Below are 19,470 nucleotides of genomic sequence, written 5' to 3'. Positions count from 1 at the left end.
AAAATGAAATCGAGCTCAAAGATCGTCTCTGTTCTATGGTGAGGAAGAAGATTCACGAGCAGGGCGGAACTTTCTGAGTGCTGAACTCCTGAAATTACAGGATTCTGTGCTAACTAGATTAGTAATAATTACGATAACCATCGTCCATTTAGCAGCTTTCACGGAGCTCAAAGTGCTTCATGTGCAACAGTGTTTAAAACAAGAGAATAATCAACCAACCGCAGTGAACAAGATCAAAACCTAGAGCCGTGGCGCTCTCGTTTTTCTGTTCAAAGTCAAGTAGTCACGCAACCTCCCATTGTAGATGCAACTGCATCAGCTAGCCGGGCAGTAGAGAGATGTCCAGACAGCTCCGCGACGACTCCTGCGCCTCATCCTCATCCTCATCCAACAAATTGCATCAGTAACTTTCCTTATAACCTGTGTATTCTCGTTGTAGTAGATCTACCATCTGTGCTGCTGTTAGCAAGTCGCCTAACTGCCAGTATTTGCAAGTCTGGAAACAAAGCTGTCACTCACAGATCCAGACTCATCCTGCATGTAGCACTTCCATAATCCATCCATCCATCCACCCATTGTCTTCCACTTATTCTTGTTAAGGGTCGTGGTGGTGGTGGTGGGGGGGGGGGGGGGGGGGGCTGGAGCCTATCCCAGCAGCCTTCCCCCTGGACAGGTCACCAGTCCATGGCAGGGCCAACACATAGAGACAGACAACCATTGGCTCTCCCAGCCACGCCTACGGTCAATTTAGAGTATCAATCAGCCTCGTCCCCTCTTGATGTCTTTGGACTGTGGAGGAAGCTGGAGTACCAGAGAGAACCCAGCAGGAACAGGGAGAACATGGAGACTCACACAGAAAGACCCCGTGCTGCAGCCGGGGCTCCACCCACAACCTTCTTGCTGGGGGGCCACAGTGAGGACCACTGCTCCAGCGGGGTGCCCCAATAAGGAATAATTAAATCAAATGAAAATAAAACAAAGATACTAAACTTGTCAGAAACAGTCGCCTGAAGTTTAAAATAAAATAGAAGAAATTAAAACAATAATGAATGACAATAATTAAAATAATAAAAGGCAGAAAAAGCATAAAACAAGTCAAAGAAGTAACAACGGCAGCATGAGATAAAAATCAGAACAAGGTGATTGGTTAGCAGTGAGGGCCTGGACATGAGCCCTGAGGTGCTCCCTCCAACTGTCCACAGCAGCTGCTCCTCCAGGCCATCGGCGCTGAAAAGAAAATGCTGCTTCCCCATATTTTGTACGCTTCGCCTGGGACCTGGGAGAGGCGGGTCAGAACAAGCTGAGACAAGCTGGTGGGACAGAGCTAAACCACCAAGTGCTGTAAGAAAACAAGTAAAACATTTATAAATCCAACCCTCAGCGCAGAGATGCTGAACTGTCATGTGATCTCATCCCAGTTTCACTGCAGCCTGTTGACACTCGTCTCTGGTCGGCCAATAAGAAATCGATCACAGTAATCCGGAGGAATGCTTTGATCAACTGCCTGGCGTCCGGAGACGCAGGCTCCAGCACTCGCCATGTTTCTGAGATTAAAGATGCAAACCTTTGCTGCAGTGACGTGATTTAATGTCCAGCCGAGTCGATAACGGCACCCTGGTTTCTCACTCCAGCCTCCCTCTGAGCTGCTCGACCTCCCAGGAACCCCAGGGCTCTGCTCTCTGGTTCCAAGGCTGATTTGACTGATGATTTTTTAACCTTTACAAGAACCTAACGTCAGAAATGTCGTGAATCCAGACCCACAGAGGTCGAGTCATCAAGGAGACACTTTGGTCATCAGAGTAAAAACACTTGCATGCGTCACCTGTCAGCAGAATTACATTTTCCAATTAAAAAAACAAAGACCACCTTACTGGGCGGTCCCGGGACAGAGGCTGGACCCCCCAAGTAGATCCTGCACATGCATCAGATGTAGTAGATCCCCTTTAGAGACAGTCTTTGGGGGAAATTTCCGGATTTATTTCATGTGAAACTTTTCGAAAGGCTCTAAAAATGCAGTATAAACATTAAAAGTTCGATCCAGTGTTGGGGCCCGTGTGTCCAGAGGTGCCCGTCGACGCCCGGGGGGCCAGAGTTCTGCGTGGGACGGGACTCTGAACGTGGTTCCTCAAGTTGGAGTCTGTGTCAAAGGAAAGAGGAGCAGAGTGAGACCTCCTCGTCCCCGGTTGTGATCGGGGGGGGGGGGGGGGGCACGCGAGCAGGACACTTCCGCGACGCAGCTCGAGAGCGAGAACGCGAGAGCAGGAGGGGGATTTCCAGTCCGAGCCCCCCCACTTCTCGAACCAGCCTTGTTTTGCTTTCGGTCTGAACACAGAAACAGAAAAAACACACTCTCACATTCACACACACGCGCCTACTTACAAAAACCCGGCGGTGACACTTTTCATTTTTCACTTCAAACTACAAATACGCGGAGTCCCGGAGGGGGGGCAGCTGCGCGTGCTACCGAGCGACCGCGGGACGGTGGAGCCGCCGACCGTCCGCACCAACAGGTAACTGCACTTCCGCACGTCGAGCTGCTCTCAGCCCGCGGACTTCCGACAGGGCGGCGTGACGGATCCCGGACTCCTGCGGCAGCGAAAGTAATACTGTAGTTTTTCCTTGGCTTCGTTCAGCAGGATCGACTATTATTTTCACTTTTGGCTTCGATGCTGCTGCTGCTGCTGTTGTTGTTGTTGTTGTTGTTGTTGTTGTTGTTGTTGTTGTTGTTGTTGTTTTGGTTGTTGTCGTCGTCGCTGTTGTTGTTGCTGTTATTTGTGCAACTTGGTGGCACCTCGGCGTCTGCCTCGCCGCTAACACGCCCAGCTAACTCCGGGTCACAGGGCGAGGGTCGGTGCAGGGAACCCGTGTGTCGGGCCTCCAGCTGCTGCCGTGAATGTGGAGGTGCTGCCCTGGCTGCTGACCCGCTCTGACACCTGGGACTGAAGCCACAGCGTTCTCGCCTGTTCGGCGTGTGCTTGCACCGTTCACGGGTTCAGGCTCAGAGGAACTTGCGGCGCTTGCCGGTGCCCCGCCGGACCAGCAGGCATTCTGGTTGTGGGTGTTTATTCATCCTCATCTGCAGAGGCAGGAGCATCGTGCTTCACTCTCAAAGGGCAGTGAACCTCCACCAGGTCCCAGCGACGGTGGAAAGTTACACAACCTGGTTTCTTCAGTTTTTCTTAAGGGGGCTCCGGTGTTCCGGTGCCAGCTGTTACAGGCTTGGTCCTGCTGAACGGAGCCACCAGCTGGAGGCGTCGGCCCGATGAAACTCTGGCCGACGGCGTGCTGCCTCATCTTGCCCGACCCGCTCAGGAGCTCCGGCTCCAGCCAGCAGCCGGTGTGGCCTCACTTCCCCTCCGAGAGACAGGAGCCTAATGGCGTGTGGTGGGTTGCTGTCATGTCTGCCACCTCGTCAGAGCTGGGACAACTGTTGATCATGACATGATAATGCAGCACTTTCACCTCCCAAAGGGAAACAGCCGAAGCTGTCATTTCCAGAATCCTTTTCACAATTGAAATATGATTTATTTCCATGATTGTTTGAATATTTTCTTCAATGTTTTTTTTTTTTTTTTTTTTTTTTTTTTTACATGCGGCTGGTGGACGTAATCAACGTGGCTGGCGGGCTCCCAGAGACATGCTGTTCTTTATCTATACTTCTTGGATCAGACTTTATTTCAAGAATGTAATAAATAAATCGGTTTAAAATTAGAAAAAAGTGGTCATAGTAAAAAAACAACAACAGGACAAAATAAGAAGCAGTATTACAGTTACAGTATGGCCTTTTTTCCTTTCTAAGTTTTGTGAGGTTGTTTCCATTTCTGGACGTCCTCAGTGTCTTTCTTTAAATTGGAATTTTATTTGATCAAAGAGATAAAAGTACCTGTGGTATATAGGAGTGTGTGTGTGTGTGTGTGTGTGTGTGTGTGTGTGTGTGTGTTTGTAGTTGAACATGTAGTTTTAGTTTGTGTTGAACACCTTGTCTTTATGGCTCAAGTAGTGTTGTTATCTAAGCAGTCACAGAGGTTGAGTGAGGACCTGGCTGCTGGCAGGGTGGGTCCCTGGTGGGTCACTGGTTGGCCACTGGTGGGTCCCTGGTGTGTCCTTGGTTGGCCTCTAGTTGGTCCCTGGTGGGTCACTCTTGTGTCACTGGTGGGTCACTCTTGTGTCACTGGTGGGCTGAAACCATCACAGTCTGGTTGCTGAAATCATTGCAGCTCCTGTAAAAGAAAGATTTAAACCTGCTGTATTGAACTTGTTGAAAGTCATTTTTACTCATAAACACACATAACGTGTGTGTGTGTGTGTGTGTGTGTGTTCAGAGGCCAAAATGCCAGTAGAGAGAATGAGGATGCGGCCATGGCTGGAGGAACAGATCGACTCCTGTCAGATACCGGGCCTCAAATGGGTTAACAAAGTAAGTACACACACACACACACACACACACATTCAGTACAACAAATAAAGAACTGATTGAAAGTAATGATAAGATCTGCATTTGTAAAATATATTTAGGAAGAAAAGTGGGCCACAGGACACACACACACACACACACACACACACACACACACACACACACACACACATTCATCTTGTTGATGACTGCAGGAAAAGCGAATCTTCCAGATCCCGTGGATGCACGCAGCTCGTCATGGCTGGGACCTGGAGAAAGATGCTCCTCTCTTCATGAGATGGGCCATACATACCGGTAGAAAACACACACACACACACACACACACACACACACACACACACACACACACACACACACACACACACACACACCTGACTATGCATTCCCTAGTTGTCATTTTAAATCCTTCAGACAGAACAAATCAAAGACAGATTAGATTTTTATCAAGTAGAATCAAGATACTTCAACAGTAGAAGCTGAGTTGTGCTGCTGCCTGCAGCAACTGGATGCCCAGCGGGAGTCTGTGGCCGTGTCCAACGAGCGATATTTCAACTGGCAGTGAGCGACCCTACAGGTTCACCGACGGGTCGATAGTCATGTGAGGGTGGGAATCAGGAACTGGTTCTATGTAGGCAAACCCAGTGGTGTCTTCTGCCTCAGTGCTTGTTGAGTCCTTTCATCGTGGCAGGCAGGTTTTTCTGACAGTTGTGCTTCACAAACGCTGCTGAAACTTTGCCACCGGAGGCTTCCCTCAGTCGAGGAAGGCACGTTTGTGTTCGACGAGTCCAGCAGAGCCAGCGGTGGCCACTGTGACGAGATCATTGCCAGGAAAGCCATGGATTTGGCAAATAACTGAGCGTTATAATAAGGCTGTCACCGCGCAGGCAGCCTCGCCGCATGTTCTCATGTATTCTCAGGTTCCATCTGTTTTGGATGATAAGAACCAGCTCTTTCCAAGGCTTCAGCTGGACTCCTTTGTTAAACATGCAGAATAATCAAGTTTCTATCAGCGTTCTTTGATGCATCACATGAGAGAACGTTCATACAAACGTTTTATGGTGGGTTCTTCTTTTTTATTTTTTGGCTCTTTGGAAAAAACAAGCCAATGCTCAATACTGGACCTTTGTTAATAACAATCTCTGACGTGGTGAATCTTAAACTCACGTGACTGAGCAGCCGTTTGTGATGCAGGCGTCTTCCTGGATATTCCCGAGTGTTGCTGTCCTATAGAAGCAGGCGTGAAACAAGACTGAACGTTCACCCGGCCGAAAGGCGTCTCTCATGTTTACCTGGTGGATGTTTGTAGAGGTCCGAGACGACAACGTCCTCAGAATGAATTGTATCTAGTTCACATTTCCTTTTTGCAACACTTTGGAAATTCACTGAAAATTTCACGAGCACAGATTTAGCGATGAATCAGGAGTCAGGAAGAGAACTGATGAGGAACCTGACTGATAATCGCAACCAGTCTCCGGCATCCTGGCGCTCTCGTGGAGCTGCGATGATGAAAGATTCTCTCGTCCCAGCTTCTCATTTATGGCAGTTGAAAAATATCAACCTACATGTGAACACGTACATTTCGGAGTACAGGAAATGGTTTGTTAAGCATCTTTACTGCCTGTTATTGCCACAGAGACAGAGTGCAGCGCTATCTCATTACATAATGTGGGAAAGCAAACTTCATAAAAAAAACCAATGTACTGAGCAGATCAGGTCACCCAGCTTCCTGACGTTTGTCTGCAGAAATGTTTCATAAGCAGCAGACGGGGCAAAGCCACAGCTGCTCACTGAATAACATGAGAGCAGGTAATAACATGCTCGAAACATCAGCCGCGTCTCAGATGGCGTCTGTCTCTGCGACGGTGTAGGGAAGTACCAGCCGGGCATCGACCGGCCAGACCCCAAGACCTGGAAGGCTAACTTCCGCTGTGCCATGAACAGCCTGCCAGACATCGAGGAGGTGAAGGATAAAAGCAACAAAAAGGGAACCAACGCCTTCAGAGTCTACAAGATGCTCTCATCCTCCGAGAGAAACGTGAGGAAAGGTGAGTGCAGCAGCAGCTGATGTCGTCGTCCACTCGTTCTTGTCTTGATCGCCGTTGATATCGTACCGAATTTCTTAAAGTGTTTCCTTCTGTCTGTCCATCCAGCAAAGAAGAAGGCAGACAAGGAGGGGAGGCCCAAGGGAAATAAAGAGGTAGATGAGCACAAGAGCGTTCCGGGCACATGTGCAAGCAGCTGGCAGAGCCTTTGGACTGCATCAATATATGGTTGCGTGTGTCCAGTGAAAGCGAAGAACCTAAATTCTCCAGCTAAAAACGGCACAAGCAGCGTAGCATCACCCAATTGCCAACATCCCACTTGTCTTGTCTTTGTTGGGTAACGGTAGACATCATCAGATGGTGAATCAGCATCTAAACGGACGCACCACAGCATCAGTCAGGCTTTCGTTATTCTGCTGTGGGAATATCTCGCATCGGCCGTTGTGCACTTGACCGTCAGTGCCGCTACACTTGTGTGTCACAACTTTTGCATCAGAGGTGCTAGCTTGACGCGGTTAGCAGCCTCAGAGTGGTGGTGAATCTGCAGCATCTGATGTCGCCATGTGCACGCTCGTCCGTCGGTAAGACCTCGCACCGTTAGAGATTTGGACTGCCTCTGTTGTGGCTCTTTCATTTGCTGCGAGCTCAACTTCTCTTTCCGCCACGCTTGCTGCCGGTTGGTGTTGTAACTCCTCCCACCCTTCGTGCGATTGTATGCGAATCGGCAATCTCAATGAAACACGATTGGATAATCGGAGAATGGCGCAGATTACCCAACCCTAAACTCTAACTTCTTTCGCCCTCTGCAGTCACAGCAGAGAGAACCTTTCCTGTTGTCATTCATGTTGGCTCTGGCACCACCCGGTTCTCTGTTTTCACTACCCAACCCTACATAAGTGCTGCGTGTTATTCCTGCTCAGCATGACTGGACATAATAACACCTCAGGAAGATATTATATTGTCTGCCTCTAGCGCGAAGTGCACGGTCTGTAATCCTCAATGGAAATGAGCAGCAGCTTTGAGGGGTCAAGTGTGGATTACTGCAGTTTTTACAGTGGGATTAAAAACCCGTTCAGAACCCTGTTAGTAAATGTTCTTCTGGTGTTCTTCTCACTCTCAGGTTGCCTCTCCGGATAGAACCGTTCTGGAGCCTCCTGCTAGACCCATCGACTTCACCAAACCAGAAGCGGTCAAGCAGGAAGTGGTGGCTTTGACAATAAGTGACAGAAATTTAGGTACTGCAAGGGTGTGTCCTCCATTCCTGTGATGGCGGTTGTGTTAGAGGCTTGAAAAAACTAAAGGCCTGCGTCAGCAGTGGAGGGATGCTTGGAAGTTGTGGTTCAAAGGGAAGTCTGAAGTCTGAGCGGGGAGTTGTGTTTCTGTAGCCCTGCTCCCACTGGCTAGAAACCCAGCTAGGATCAGGCCTTTGTCTGAATGGGAACAGGAGGAATCAGCATTTCATTCTGGGGTCAAATGACCCCGGTAACAGAAGTAATTGGCTCAGTCTCTCACCAGAATGTGGTAAAAACAGCCTGAATCCAAACATGTGAAACCGTAACCACTGTGCCAGCAGCGCTAGAGTCTTTGAAGAGCCCAGAAGCTGAGGAGACAAAACTCTGCCGTGTCGCTTGTGCTCATGACTTCAAATCCCAGTAAATTCCCTGTTCCCCGCTGCATATTAGGGGTGTTTCATATGCACTGCCAGTGTATGAGGACCGGTCTGACCCCAGGTCAGTGATTAGGGGGGCACCTCTCAGCCTGTGTCTCAGAGCAGCCTTGGGGTCATCAGGGTGGACAGAGGTCTCTGGAATGGAAAACCTGTGTAACAGGTGGCGCACCAGAGGCCTGAGCTGACCTTTACTTACATTATGGGAGTTACAGGCTCCAGGTACATCTGACACACACGTGTCCAGGTCGCATGCTAACGGCAGTGCATGATGAGAATCGGTACGATGCAAACTCAGTGGTTTTAAGCTACATCTACGTAACGCTTGGATGATATTCAGATATACTGTTCATGTCTGTTTACATGAGCTCGTTTGAGGCGTGCCTCCTCTGTGTCCTAACTCAGGCTCTCCATCTGTAGCGATTCACAGCTCAGTAGAAGATCATGTGATCACCAGTGAGCAGCTGCCGTTCGTGTGTCAGACGATTGAAGTGACCACCGAGAACGAGGAGCAGACCGTTAGCTCCTCCCACTCATACCCACTCCAGATCTCTCCTGTGTCTTCATGCTGCGGTGAGAACACACACACACACACACACACACACACACACACACACACACATACACCACAGATTGTTTCACAAATGGGTCAAATACACAGGACGCTGACTGTCCCAGTTAGCCTCCACCGCAGTTTTGACCACGGTACTGTGTTGAGGAACATGTTGCTCAACATGTTTACAACGTTCTGAAGGATAGCTTGATAGTGGAACTTGTGCTGCTTGAATATGGACTGTTCTAACTAAAGTCTGCAACTGTACTGGGATGAAACCCATCGATATACTGGTGTTAAAATAGAACCCCCCCCCCCCCCCCAATATGTGAGGATCAGCAGCCCTGAGCCTGCCAGGTGAATGGTGCCATTTTGGTCTTTTCCTCACCTGGACTTTTGTTTTCCTGTGAATCATTCATGTCCTCCGATTGTCTCTGCAGGGAGCAGCTTGTGCTCTCATCTGGGCCTGGGAAGCTGCTAACTGTTGTCGTGTGTTCTGATAGAAAAATAGGATTCTCAGACCTTTACTCAACGTTCTCTGCCAGCATTGCATGTTTGCAAGCGCCAGGCTTCAAACTCTCGTTGGTAGGATGCACACCTTTCACTGCAACAGTCTGTTGTCACATGACAGGCAGAGGGAGTGACGTGGACCGAGCTCTCAAACGATTGCCCGTTACACCTCCACCTCTCATGTCAAACAGGCTCTCTGGAATTGCAGAACTGCGACTGCGCCTCAGACGTGGGTTAGTGCTGTTGTGGGGACGTAAATACGTTCGCTCACCCTCCTTATGGGGACACAAGGCAAGTCCCCATAAATCATTAAAAATAAGTATGAAGGTTTGGATTAGGGTTAGAGTTGGGTTTGTAGTTTTTATGGGTGGGGTTAGAGTAGGTCCCCAGGAAATAAATTAAGTAATTGTGTGTGTGTGTGTGTGTGTGTGTGTGTGTGTGTGTGTGTGTGTGTGTGTGTGTGTGTGTGTGTGTGTGTCTAGTTCCAGTACAAAATCTAAGCGCCGTTTCACTTCCTCTTTCTGAGATCTATAATCACACTGGCTCATGTTTGTACTTGAATTGAAGCTGTTTCTGTTGTCTTCCATCTCTGCTTGTCGCCTACCTCCCCATTGCCTTCTTCATCGTTCCAGCCCTGCTGGTTCTACCAGTTCTAATCATTCCAACTGTTCTCCTCTGTCTTCGTGCGTCTCCGATCAGAACAATCAGAGTTCAGAAATCAGGTGTGTGCATCACGGTTGCCTCCAGATTACAGCGATTGTCTGCAGGCATTGTTTTGTGCAACCGTGTGCAGATGTTTGTTCTGTTTATCTTGAAACTGCTTGGAGGGTAGAGCACTGCTGGACATGAGCCGTGTTACGTGGTTTCCTGTTAGAGGGAACATTCAGGCTGGGAGATGAGCTCTGGAGGTTCGGGAGGAGCCTTAAAGAAGCCACATCTAACTGGAGCCACCATCCCTGAACAGAGGGGGTGGCCTCCCCTGCTACCTGCCCCCCACCTACAGTATGGCACGCCTCCTCCCGAGGACTCTCAACAGCCATTCACACTTGGGCCCCAAGGAAACTGAACCAGTCCATTTGGCCACGACAAAGAACTGAAGAGACACCAGAACCTGGATGGCTGAGAATCTAGCCCACGGTCGCTCCGAGGCTGCTAAACTGCGTCAAGCTAGCTCCGCTAATGCACCTTGCTAGTCCTCTTTAATAGAAGCTGTCAAAAGTTGAAAACACAAACCCGTCAGCACAGAGTTGTTCTAGGCTGGATAGAAGAGAGTTGGAGAACCCATGTGGATAAAGGATTCAATCTTCTCTGGAAGAAACACTCGTGAGCCGCCCATTTACTTGCTAATAAAGGATCTGATCGCCAATCAGATCAGAAGAGTGTGTGTGTGTGTGTGTGTGTGTGTGTGTGTGTGTGTGTGTGTGTGTGTGTCTGCTGCTGCGATCTCTGTATGTGGATTATTGACTAATGTCTTATTTGCTAAATACAAATGTTTCTCTGTGTTTGTACAGGCAGTGACACAGACAGTGACACAGAAAACACCAAAGAGGTGAGACTCCTGTTTTATTCACACATATGTACACCCCCCCCAACCACACACACACACACACACACACACACACACACACACACAACTCTAGCAGTGAGGTCTGAACAGGTAAAAACCTGTTTATCTCACATTGAGCCTGGTTAATAATTTATCATCACTTTCTTGTGTATGTGTTTAAGTGTGTGTGTGTGTTTTTGTGCACACACACGTGCGCACTTTTGTACTTCCTGTAATGATGTGAGACCCTGAGAGAAGGGAGGGAACTGTGGCTGGCAAACATTAACAGTTTGGTTTGAAGTTCTTGTACATTGCACCAACCCAGGAACACACACACTTACACAGGTTTGACTTCCTGTTGTTGTGAGTACTCTCACTGAGTGTAGTCCATGCCCTAACCTCGTTCTAGAACCTTCTCCATCTAAAGATGTCCTTCCGCAGGGACAACATGTTGATGCAGCTCTTTGTCTCGGCACTGAAGTTCTGGTGCTCAGCACAATGTCACCATGTCAGCAGTGACCACTGCGTTTGTAATTTCCTACCATATTTTCACTCATGGTGTCCCCCCCCCCCCCCTTTATGTTGGTTGACAGGGTGTCAGCACCGTCTGGAGGCGGGACTACAGCACATCAGTTCTCAGGGTTCCTGCATGTTCTCTACCTGGCATGGCCACCTTTGTTAGTGGAAACAAGCCAAACTTCAGGGTGACCAGCACGCAAGACCCCGCCCCCCTCATCAGCTACCACACTGATGGCTGGTTGCCGGCCTACAGCCAGAACTCTGTCACGTCTGCAACGTCGAGCCACACTCATGAAATGCGAGCCAGCGTCATTATGAAAACCTCTGATGTCACTTCCTCCTGACCTCTGACCCCAGCTGGGGGAGTCCCATCACTGCATCCAGGGCATAGGAATGACCGAGAATGTTGCTTTCATCATGGCAGCCACGTGGGGGCTAAATGACCTTGATTATTTGCTCTGTAGCTTCTGTCTGGAACACCAAATCATGCTGCTGTTCTTTACGTCGGCGCTGTCGGTGTTCAGGCCAGGACTCGAACCAGTGAGCACAAACTATACTTTCCTCCTTCGTGTGACCGTGAGAGCCTGTGTGATGTCAGTTAGTCGTCAGCCACGTCTGTGCGGACAGTACCATCAGATCTGTGAGCGCTCCTGCTCTCCGCGTCAGGTTGGACCGCCACTGACCCTTTAGACGCCTCCTCACACACTTCAAGTCACTTTAACAACAACAATGATCAGGTGCCATTATTCACAGAAACAGGTTCTACCAGCTTTCGTCATTCTGTTCACGTGTCACGTGTCTACAATGCCTAACTCTTTGCTCAGTGGAAGCGACTGAGGACAACAAATACTCCAGTTTTCCTGAAGTCGATGTGAGATTCCAGCTGTCTGAAGTGATCAGATCCAGTGAAAAGCCTCTAGAGTTGCACTTTTTAGGACAGTGCTTCCTCCCCATGTTTGTGTTCCTCCATGGCAGCTCAAAGCAGGCAGAGAGACAGTCCAGGGAAACACAAAGGAGGTTTTGTGCTAAATGAAGTGTAACTTCTGTAGACATCCATTAGATCTGACTAATTCTGACAGCTGAAGGCTCGTGTTACCTCATGTGAGCTTTAGAATGTGTTTTCACACACAACTGGTTCGGTATATTTTGGCCCCATCAGTTTGATTGGAAGTACATCAGGAGGAATGTTTAAATGGCCAGTAAGAACAGGAATGATTGCAGTGTTTGTTCGCCACCGGACTGGGCTGACACATCAGCATGCGTTCCGCCTGGTGACCCGGACCCCTTAGTGTAAGTAATGCTAGTGTGGAAGCCCACCTGCTCCGGTTATTAGAAAAGCAGATAAAACCCTCCTCTGGCAGTTATAATATGAAATCACTAGAATTATCAATCAGCTTTTATCATGTAATTAGCTTTTTTAATTCTCTCAGAGCAAAATGACGAGACGTTAAGACAGAATTGGGATCCGAAAGGGTCAAAACTGTAATAATTCGAACAATGAAATGTTGATGGAAGTTTCAATACGAAACCCAGCGAGAAACACTGGAACAATCATTCACAGGAAGCTGACAGGAAGATGCAGAGAGAATCATTTTATACATATTGGGAAGCAGGTGCGTGTGTGTGTGTGTGTGTGTGTGTGTGTGTGTGTGTGTGTGTGTGTGTGTGTGTGTGTGTGTGTGTGTGTGTGTGTGTGAGCTAGAGAGAGAGAGAGAGGTTTCGTTGTTGATGCATGGCTGGATTCAAACTCTCTATGCTTTACTGCTAGCAGACAGTTCTGTAGAGAACATGGAGGAATGTGGAACGTGGTTCTGGGTGCAGGAACAGTCGCAGTCATTCTCCTCCTACGGGGGAACCTCAGGGTTGAAATATCCGCCTGGTGTTCAGAAATTAACTCGCCGCATTTGGAGGTAACCTTGAAATTTGACTCGATCCAGTCCTGGTTCTGATCTGGATCAGTCCTTCAGTGTGTGTCCAAAACTTTTAAGTGCAGTTCCTGATTCCAACAATCAAGAACTAACGCTGGTAGAACAATGGAACACATGTTTTCTGTGTAACGTCCACGTATTCAAATATAGGACTTGATGCACCGGTGTGGTGTCACAGCGACGAAGCAGTCAATCAAATGAGGACGATCGTTCAAGTGCTGTTAATGTCAAACGAAACAAATGATAATATATTCCATTTTAGCTGTGGTGTGTCTCATGCATCAGAGATGATCCAGTGACCCGTAGTTTCTAATAGCTGCAGCACTTTTCTTGTTCATCCAGTCAGATCTGGTCTGAATCATGACCCCGGACCACAGGGCCGCCACACCAGGAGAGGCCGAGCAGCGTTTAACAGAACTCGGCAACTTGTGCTTCTCTTCCATCCTTCGCAGCACTGGACAGACGACGGATCCCTGTCTCTCCTCCGCTGCATGAGAGAGATCAGCTGACCTGCTAGTTAGCTTAGCACAATGGCTGGTAGTGGATGGGCAGGTTAGCATACCTCCATCTCCCCTCAGCTCTCATGAACTGCAGTTCCTCAGTGTGTGCTGGTTCAAATGCGTGGTGATGAAGGAGCTTTCTTCAAGCTGCAGCCCCCCTCATCCTGGTGGTTGGTCATGGTCAGCAGCAGCAGCCTCAAGCCTTGTTGACCCTAACCCTTGTTCTGCTTGTGCTGGCAACCACTGCTTTGGAGAACAGTGTCTTCTTTGATGTGTAACTAGGTTCTGCTAACACTTTCCACCCACTATCACTCGTGTGCTAAGCTAGCTAGCTGGCTAAATCACAGTCCTCCTCCCAGCCTGTGTGGGAAGAGTTCTGAGCGTTCCTGCGGGAGTACAGAAATAAGAACTCTGCCATGAAGAACCAAACCCCACAAATGACTTTTAACACTGGACACGTGTAGAACTGTCATGGTGGATGAATCAGAGCTTCCCGTGGAGTCGGAGGGTTGGGGCCTACTTGACAGCAGCGGTGGGATCTGCACTTCTGTCCCAAACGTTTCTTCCATGTGCCTAAAACGCTGAAGACTTTTGCTGAAAAATGCTTCCCCGTCTGGTCGCGGCACTCAGACGGGTCACACCCCCGCGCGCCGCAGCACCACTGCTAGTGATTGTCTGATGTTCTTCTTGTCGCGGGCGCAGCCCCTCGGAGCACGACTTTGAAGAACTAGAGTTTAATGACCAAAGCAGGAACTCATTGTGACATTTAAATGTGCCGTTTTACTGTGTGTGTGTGTGTGTGTGTGTGTGTGTGTGTGTGTGTGTGTGTGTGTGTGTGTGTGTTGCCCTGTACACACACACAGAGTCACTTCATCTTTCATCTTTGACAATTATATGGATTGGGTTCAGCAGATATCAGCCTGCAATGTGAACGTTTAATATCTCCAACATGTGACACACAGTGAGTGTATAAACTGTCAGAATCAGCCTCTCAAACTCAAGCGCATTGATGGATTTTGAAATCAGAGAACTCTAAAGGGTGGAGGCCTCTGGTCAGTCCTCAACTGGAGGAGCAGCAGGTGACTGTAATAAAGATGTCCAGCATGGAACAACTCAAGTGCACTTACCTGTCCGTTGTGAGTAAAATGATGTCATGAAGTGGAAGATGAAAGATCTTTTTGATTCAGAATCATTGGATCTCAATTCACTAAACGCTGACGTCTGTCTGACAAACATTTGTGGCTTAAGAAAATTAAGATGTAAACTAAACTTGGCTCGTGTGCACGAAAGCAAAGAGGTTTTCACTGCCACGTGTCACCACTGCTTCTTCTCTTTTCGTCATGGTAATTACACGTGAATCACCTTGTACATCTGAATAAAAACTGTTTTTGTTTTGTATTTCTCCTGAAGTCTCACTTGTTTATGATGAGGAAGAAGGTTTATCTTGTGCCCCTGAAGGATCGGAGTCCATTTTTATGGCTGGTGCAGCTGAGATAAAAGGTCCAGTGCATGAAGGAGGAGAAGTCCTTGGAGTTGGGAACATGTCAGAGTAGAAATGTGGAGCTGGAGATAAGAGCGCTGCACGACCCAGGTTGGCCTGCGAGTACAAGTACTGCAGCACAGGGTACCAGGAGCCAGTGTGTGTGTGGTTGGAGGTTACGCTGATGGTTCCTTGTTTCTCTCTCTCACACTCACTCACACACACACACACACACACACACACACGCGCACACACACACACACACACACACACACACACAGCTCCTGTAGCTAACCAGAACACTAACTGCTGCTCTTTCAGTTTCAGTTGCTGCTCTCCCTCTGCTTCCTGTTTGTTGTCTGTCTCGGGCTGAGATGGGTTGACGGCTGGTTGCCATATCAACCATGGGCCACGTACCATTCGTCATGTTTGTCAGTATGTACTAACAGTCCTCAGAGCAGCGAGCATAGTTCACTCTTACCCAAGTGTCTTCCTGTTGACACGCTCCTGACCTCTGCTGGAAGATTCTAGATGGTCATCTGAAAAGTCCCTTCTTCACTTCCTGTTCCTCTGAAACTAGAACTTCCGATGTTCTGGTTTCAGGTTCTCTCCTGAAGGAACCTCACCCTCTTCCCGTCTCACTCCTCAAAGACTTGACCCCATGAATGTAACCACAGCAGCTGTGAGCAGCTCACTTTGGATTGAGTTCACTAAATATAGTAAAATAAAGAGAGGTGTATTTTTCATGTCGATAACGAGGTCAAGGTTCTCTTTCTCTTTTTTAGAAGTGGAGTAAAACACATCAAGAAAGTAAAGTGGAGAACGGGCCAGTCAGTTCTGAAGGCTCAGTCCTGCCATCTAGTGTTTAGAAGGGATGTGGTGCCAGATACGGAGAAGCAAATGTCCTGGAGTGGCGCTGAGAAAAGAACCAGGTCTGAGGTCAAGGTGAGAGAACCCTGGTCTGAGGTCAAGGTGAGAGAACCCTGGTCTGAGGTCAAGGTGAGAGAACCCCGGTCTGAGGTCAAAGTGAGAGAACCCCGGTCTGAGGTCAAGGTCAGAGAACCCCGGTTTGAGGTGAAGACCAGGGAACCATGTATGTTGACATGAACATGTGTGTTTACATGTATGTTGACATGAACATGTGTGTTTACATGTATGTTGACATGAACATGTGTGTTTACATGTATGTTGACATGTACATGTGTCTTTACATGCATGTTGACATGAACATGTGTCTTTACATGCATGTTGACATGAACATGTGTCTTTACATGTATGTTGACTTGTACATGTGTCTTTACATGCATGTTATCAGCTTCCATCCCGTTGAAGATCAAACAGAAGCCAGTAAAGATCGTACAGGAATGTCTTGTTGCACTCAACGTCTTTTGAACATTCATGTTCCTCTCAGGTTCATTTATTTACCGTTTTTTTCCCCCTCCTTGTTTTACTCTCTACGTGTTCTGCAGAGTTCTGAAGTTCCTTGGTTCTGTGTGGGAGGTTCTGCGTGCCATGATTGCTCTTTGCAACTATGAATGTACGTCTTCCCTCCCAGGAATTTAATTTCGTTCACCCTCTCTTTCTGCTCACATGTCAGGAATTTCTTTAAGTTCAGGAAACCTGTTAGTTTGCAGCTCTTCCTCGTCCAGGAGCTTCGATCTTGATGGGCCAAAGATGCGGAGACCGACTTCAGACGCTTTCCACCTTGAACAAGATCACCAATATGAGACTGCATCACCGCTCATGTCCACTCGGCGGCGGTGTTGGACCACAGACGTGACCCGACATCAGGGAGGAGAGGAAACCTCTACCTTCAGAAACCAGAAGCTTCTGGAAAGACAGTTAGAGTCTGACATTGTCATATTATTGTTTTATTTCTGTGTTTTTACAAAGTTTTTTTCTTTCATTTGCTTTCATTTAAAAAAATTGAAAATTATTTTTAATTATTTAACCTTTATTCAACCAGATAACAAGGATCTCTTCCCCAAGGGTGCCCAGGAAAAGAGGTCAGCAGAACAGTTTTAAGGAAGTGACAGGATAAATTAGCAACGTAGCGTTTTCAGTAAGAAGTACGGGGCTGTAGCACAACAATAAAACAACAATTCAAGATTTTAAAAACACAGGCAAAGTTCAACGGTCTCTGTTTGTCCCTCAGGAAAGAACAGAGGTTCCGAGTGGAATAACTTCAGGGACTTTCAGTTCAGGCTGCATTGGATTCCAGGCCAAGCGAGCAACAAAGATGAATGCTCTTTTTCCTGATTCAGTTTGTTCCTGAGGAACAGATAGAACAAGTGTAGTACAAGAACGTGAGGCATGGCTGCTGCTTGTTCTCTGCAATAAAGCAAACAAATAAGGCAGAAACACACATAAAAGAGCCTCACGGATTGAGGTCAGCAATGTGCACATCTGCACGCAGTCAAAGAAGGCAAGTTCGATCTGATAAACAATTCACAGTGGGGGGTGAGACAACAACAGCAAGGGACAAATCTCAGTGTCCACTGGAAAAACAGCAGCCAAGCACTCGAGACATTTGGATGACTCAAATAAAGCATGTCCCCATCGTCCAGAATGGGCAAGAGGGTGGCTGTCACTTATTTCTTTCTGACCCTGAGAGAGATACAGGTTCTATTCCTGAAAAAGAACCCAAGCTTCACCTGAGGTTTAGTGACCAAAATGTTCATATGGGCTTTAAATAAAAGCTCCTGGTCTAGGATAAAACCCAAGTTTTTTTAATTATTTGAAAGCTGTTCAGAAGCGTTTGTATGAGGGAGAACCATGAGCTTGGTTTTGTCTGTTTAATATCAATTTCAGGTCAAATAAGTGAGACTGGATGAAGTTAAAAGCAGCTTTTAAAAACCCCAAAAGCCTGAGGGAGTGAGGTTGAACAGCAATAAATAATCCTGTTGTCTGGATAAAAATGGTACAATGCATTTGACAAGTTATTACAGACTGTTGATATGGATTGCAAATAAAATGGGTCCCAGCACTGAACCTTGGGGCACCCCTTTGGTTATGTCCTGAAAAGAGGAGGTGGTTCCAGCCTAGAGATAAAATAGAGGTGTGAAAATGTGGAACCAATAATTCTGACTGCAAATGCAGCTGTAGTTTTGATGCCTAATTTTAGCCTGAGCAGCAGTGATGGATGAAGACAGATGCCTGCGACTGTAGCACAGTTCAAACCTGTAGTTATATTTCCAGCCACTTGGGGGCAGCACATCACCATCCATCTATTGTCATCTTCCGCTTATTCCTTACTAGTAAGGGTCGTGGGGGGGGGGGGGGTGGAGCCTATCCCAGCATCTACGGGCGAAAGGCGGGGTTCACCCTGGACAGGTCACCAGTCCATCGCAGGGCCAACACATAGAGACGAACAACCATTCACACTCACAGTCACACCTACAGTCAATTTAGAGTATCAATCAGCCTCGTCCCCTCTTGATGTCTTTGGACGGTGGAGGAAGCTGGAGTACCAGAGAGAACCCAGCAGGAACAGGGAGAACATGGTGACTCACACAGAAAGATCCCGTGCTCCAGCCGGGACTCGAACCTGGAACCTTCTTGCTGTGAGGCCACAGTGCTGACCACTGCACCACCGTGCAGCCAGCATGTCACCCTAACCACCAATACTTGGGTATTATCTCTCGTGTGAGCCAGTTAGCGATGACTTATCTGCACGGAGCAGAATTAGCACATGAGTCAAGAAAGCATGTGCTTTATTTAGGTGCTAATTTCTTAAATGTGCTAAATTAGCTTGATTGACCTTTTAGTTGCTGAAGTGTTATGAATGTAATAATGTTCCATATTTTGTGTCCTTTTTCATCTATTGGTTCGCTCCTGGCGGGTTCCTCTCTGGACCATCTGTCCTGCACTGATCTGATGCTCAATAATGAAGGAAAACCTTGTGATTTTTGAGTGTCAGGAGGAAATAAAGTCATGTTGAGCCTCTAAAGTGGCGTGAAAGCCTCCGGTTCGGTGTCCTCCTGGGACCTGAAGGGCTGTACAGTGTGAAGCTCTCTGCTGAGGAAGCGCCATGGCAACCAGCGTGCCACCAGCTGGAAGGTAAAAACATTTTAACCTTTCCAAAAAATAAAATTCTTTGAGCTTTGTTGCTGTTGTGGCAGCAAGTCAGAGGAGATCAAGATTGTCTGAAGAGAACAGGGCAAGACTTAGTAGCGTCATCGTCATGAGTGTGGACAAATGAATGTGTTGTCAGTAAATCTGTTAAACAGAGATTCCTGTTTCTTATTTGATGGCTGGAGTTTTACAGGGTGACCAGTCACTCGTCAGTGTCTCTCATCTGTCAAACTACATC

At 47.8% G+C, this 19,470-nt stretch overlaps 1 protein-coding gene and 1 long non-coding RNA gene across 4 annotated transcripts; both read left to right on the top strand.

The window, feature by feature from the left end:
* The first annotated feature begins 2,245 nt into the window (after positions 1–2,245).
* On the top strand, positions 2,246–15,082 carry irf2b (interferon regulatory factor 2b). 3 transcript variants are annotated; one of them, XM_086222808.1, is made up of 9 exons: positions 2,246–2,510; positions 4,323–4,417; positions 4,609–4,708; positions 6,283–6,459; positions 6,565–6,611; positions 7,577–7,691; positions 8,543–8,695; positions 10,697–10,734; positions 11,325–15,082. In XM_086222808.1, exons 2-9 carry the CDS (start codon positions 4,331–4,333, stop codon positions 11,592–11,594), a joined length of 987 nt encoding a protein of 328 aa, XP_086078934.1. In that variant the 5' UTR covers positions 2,246–2,510; positions 4,323–4,330; the 3' UTR covers positions 11,595–15,082. The 3 variants fall into 3 exon arrangements, with proteins under 3 accessions (XP_086078934.1, XP_086078935.1, XP_086078933.1); XM_086222809.1 differs by lacking the exon at positions 2,246–2,510 and adding an exon at positions 2,534–2,600; XM_086222807.1 differs by lacking the exon at positions 2,246–2,510 and adding an exon at positions 2,679–3,384.
* A 476-nt stretch (positions 15,083–15,558) lies between these two features.
* LOC147250660 (uncharacterized) lies at positions 15,559–18,321 on the top strand. Its single transcript, XR_015119010.1, has 3 exons — positions 15,559–16,103; positions 16,628–16,695; positions 16,786–18,321. It is a non-coding gene; the product is annotated as an uncharacterized LOC147250660 (long non-coding RNA).
* The last annotated feature ends 1,149 nt before the right edge of the window (positions 18,322–19,470 follow it).

Source organism: Aulostomus chinensis, chromosome 13 (genome assembly GCF_037954235.1).
Source record: "Aulostomus chinensis isolate RoL2024-O1b breed Wild chromosome 13, RoL_Achi_v1.0, whole genome shotgun sequence".
Lineage (NCBI taxonomy): Eukaryota > Metazoa > Chordata > Actinopteri > Syngnathiformes > Aulostomidae > Aulostomus > Aulostomus chinensis.
Note: the sequence above shows the minus strand (reverse complement) of the source record. Positions and strands in the feature narration are given on the sequence as shown.

What these genes read in the sequence shown, in the direction of transcription:
- irf2b (XM_086222807.1), top strand. An exon ending in GCCTCAAATGGGTTAACAAA is followed by an intron (nt 4,418 to 4,608) that starts GTAAGTACACAC and finishes TGATGACTGCAG; the next exon opens with GAAAAGCGAATCTTCCAGAT. An exon ending in ACACAGAAAACACCAAAGAG is followed by an intron (nt 10,735 to 11,324) that starts GTGAGACTCCTG and finishes GTTGGTTGACAG; the next exon opens with GGTGTCAGCACCGTCTGGAG.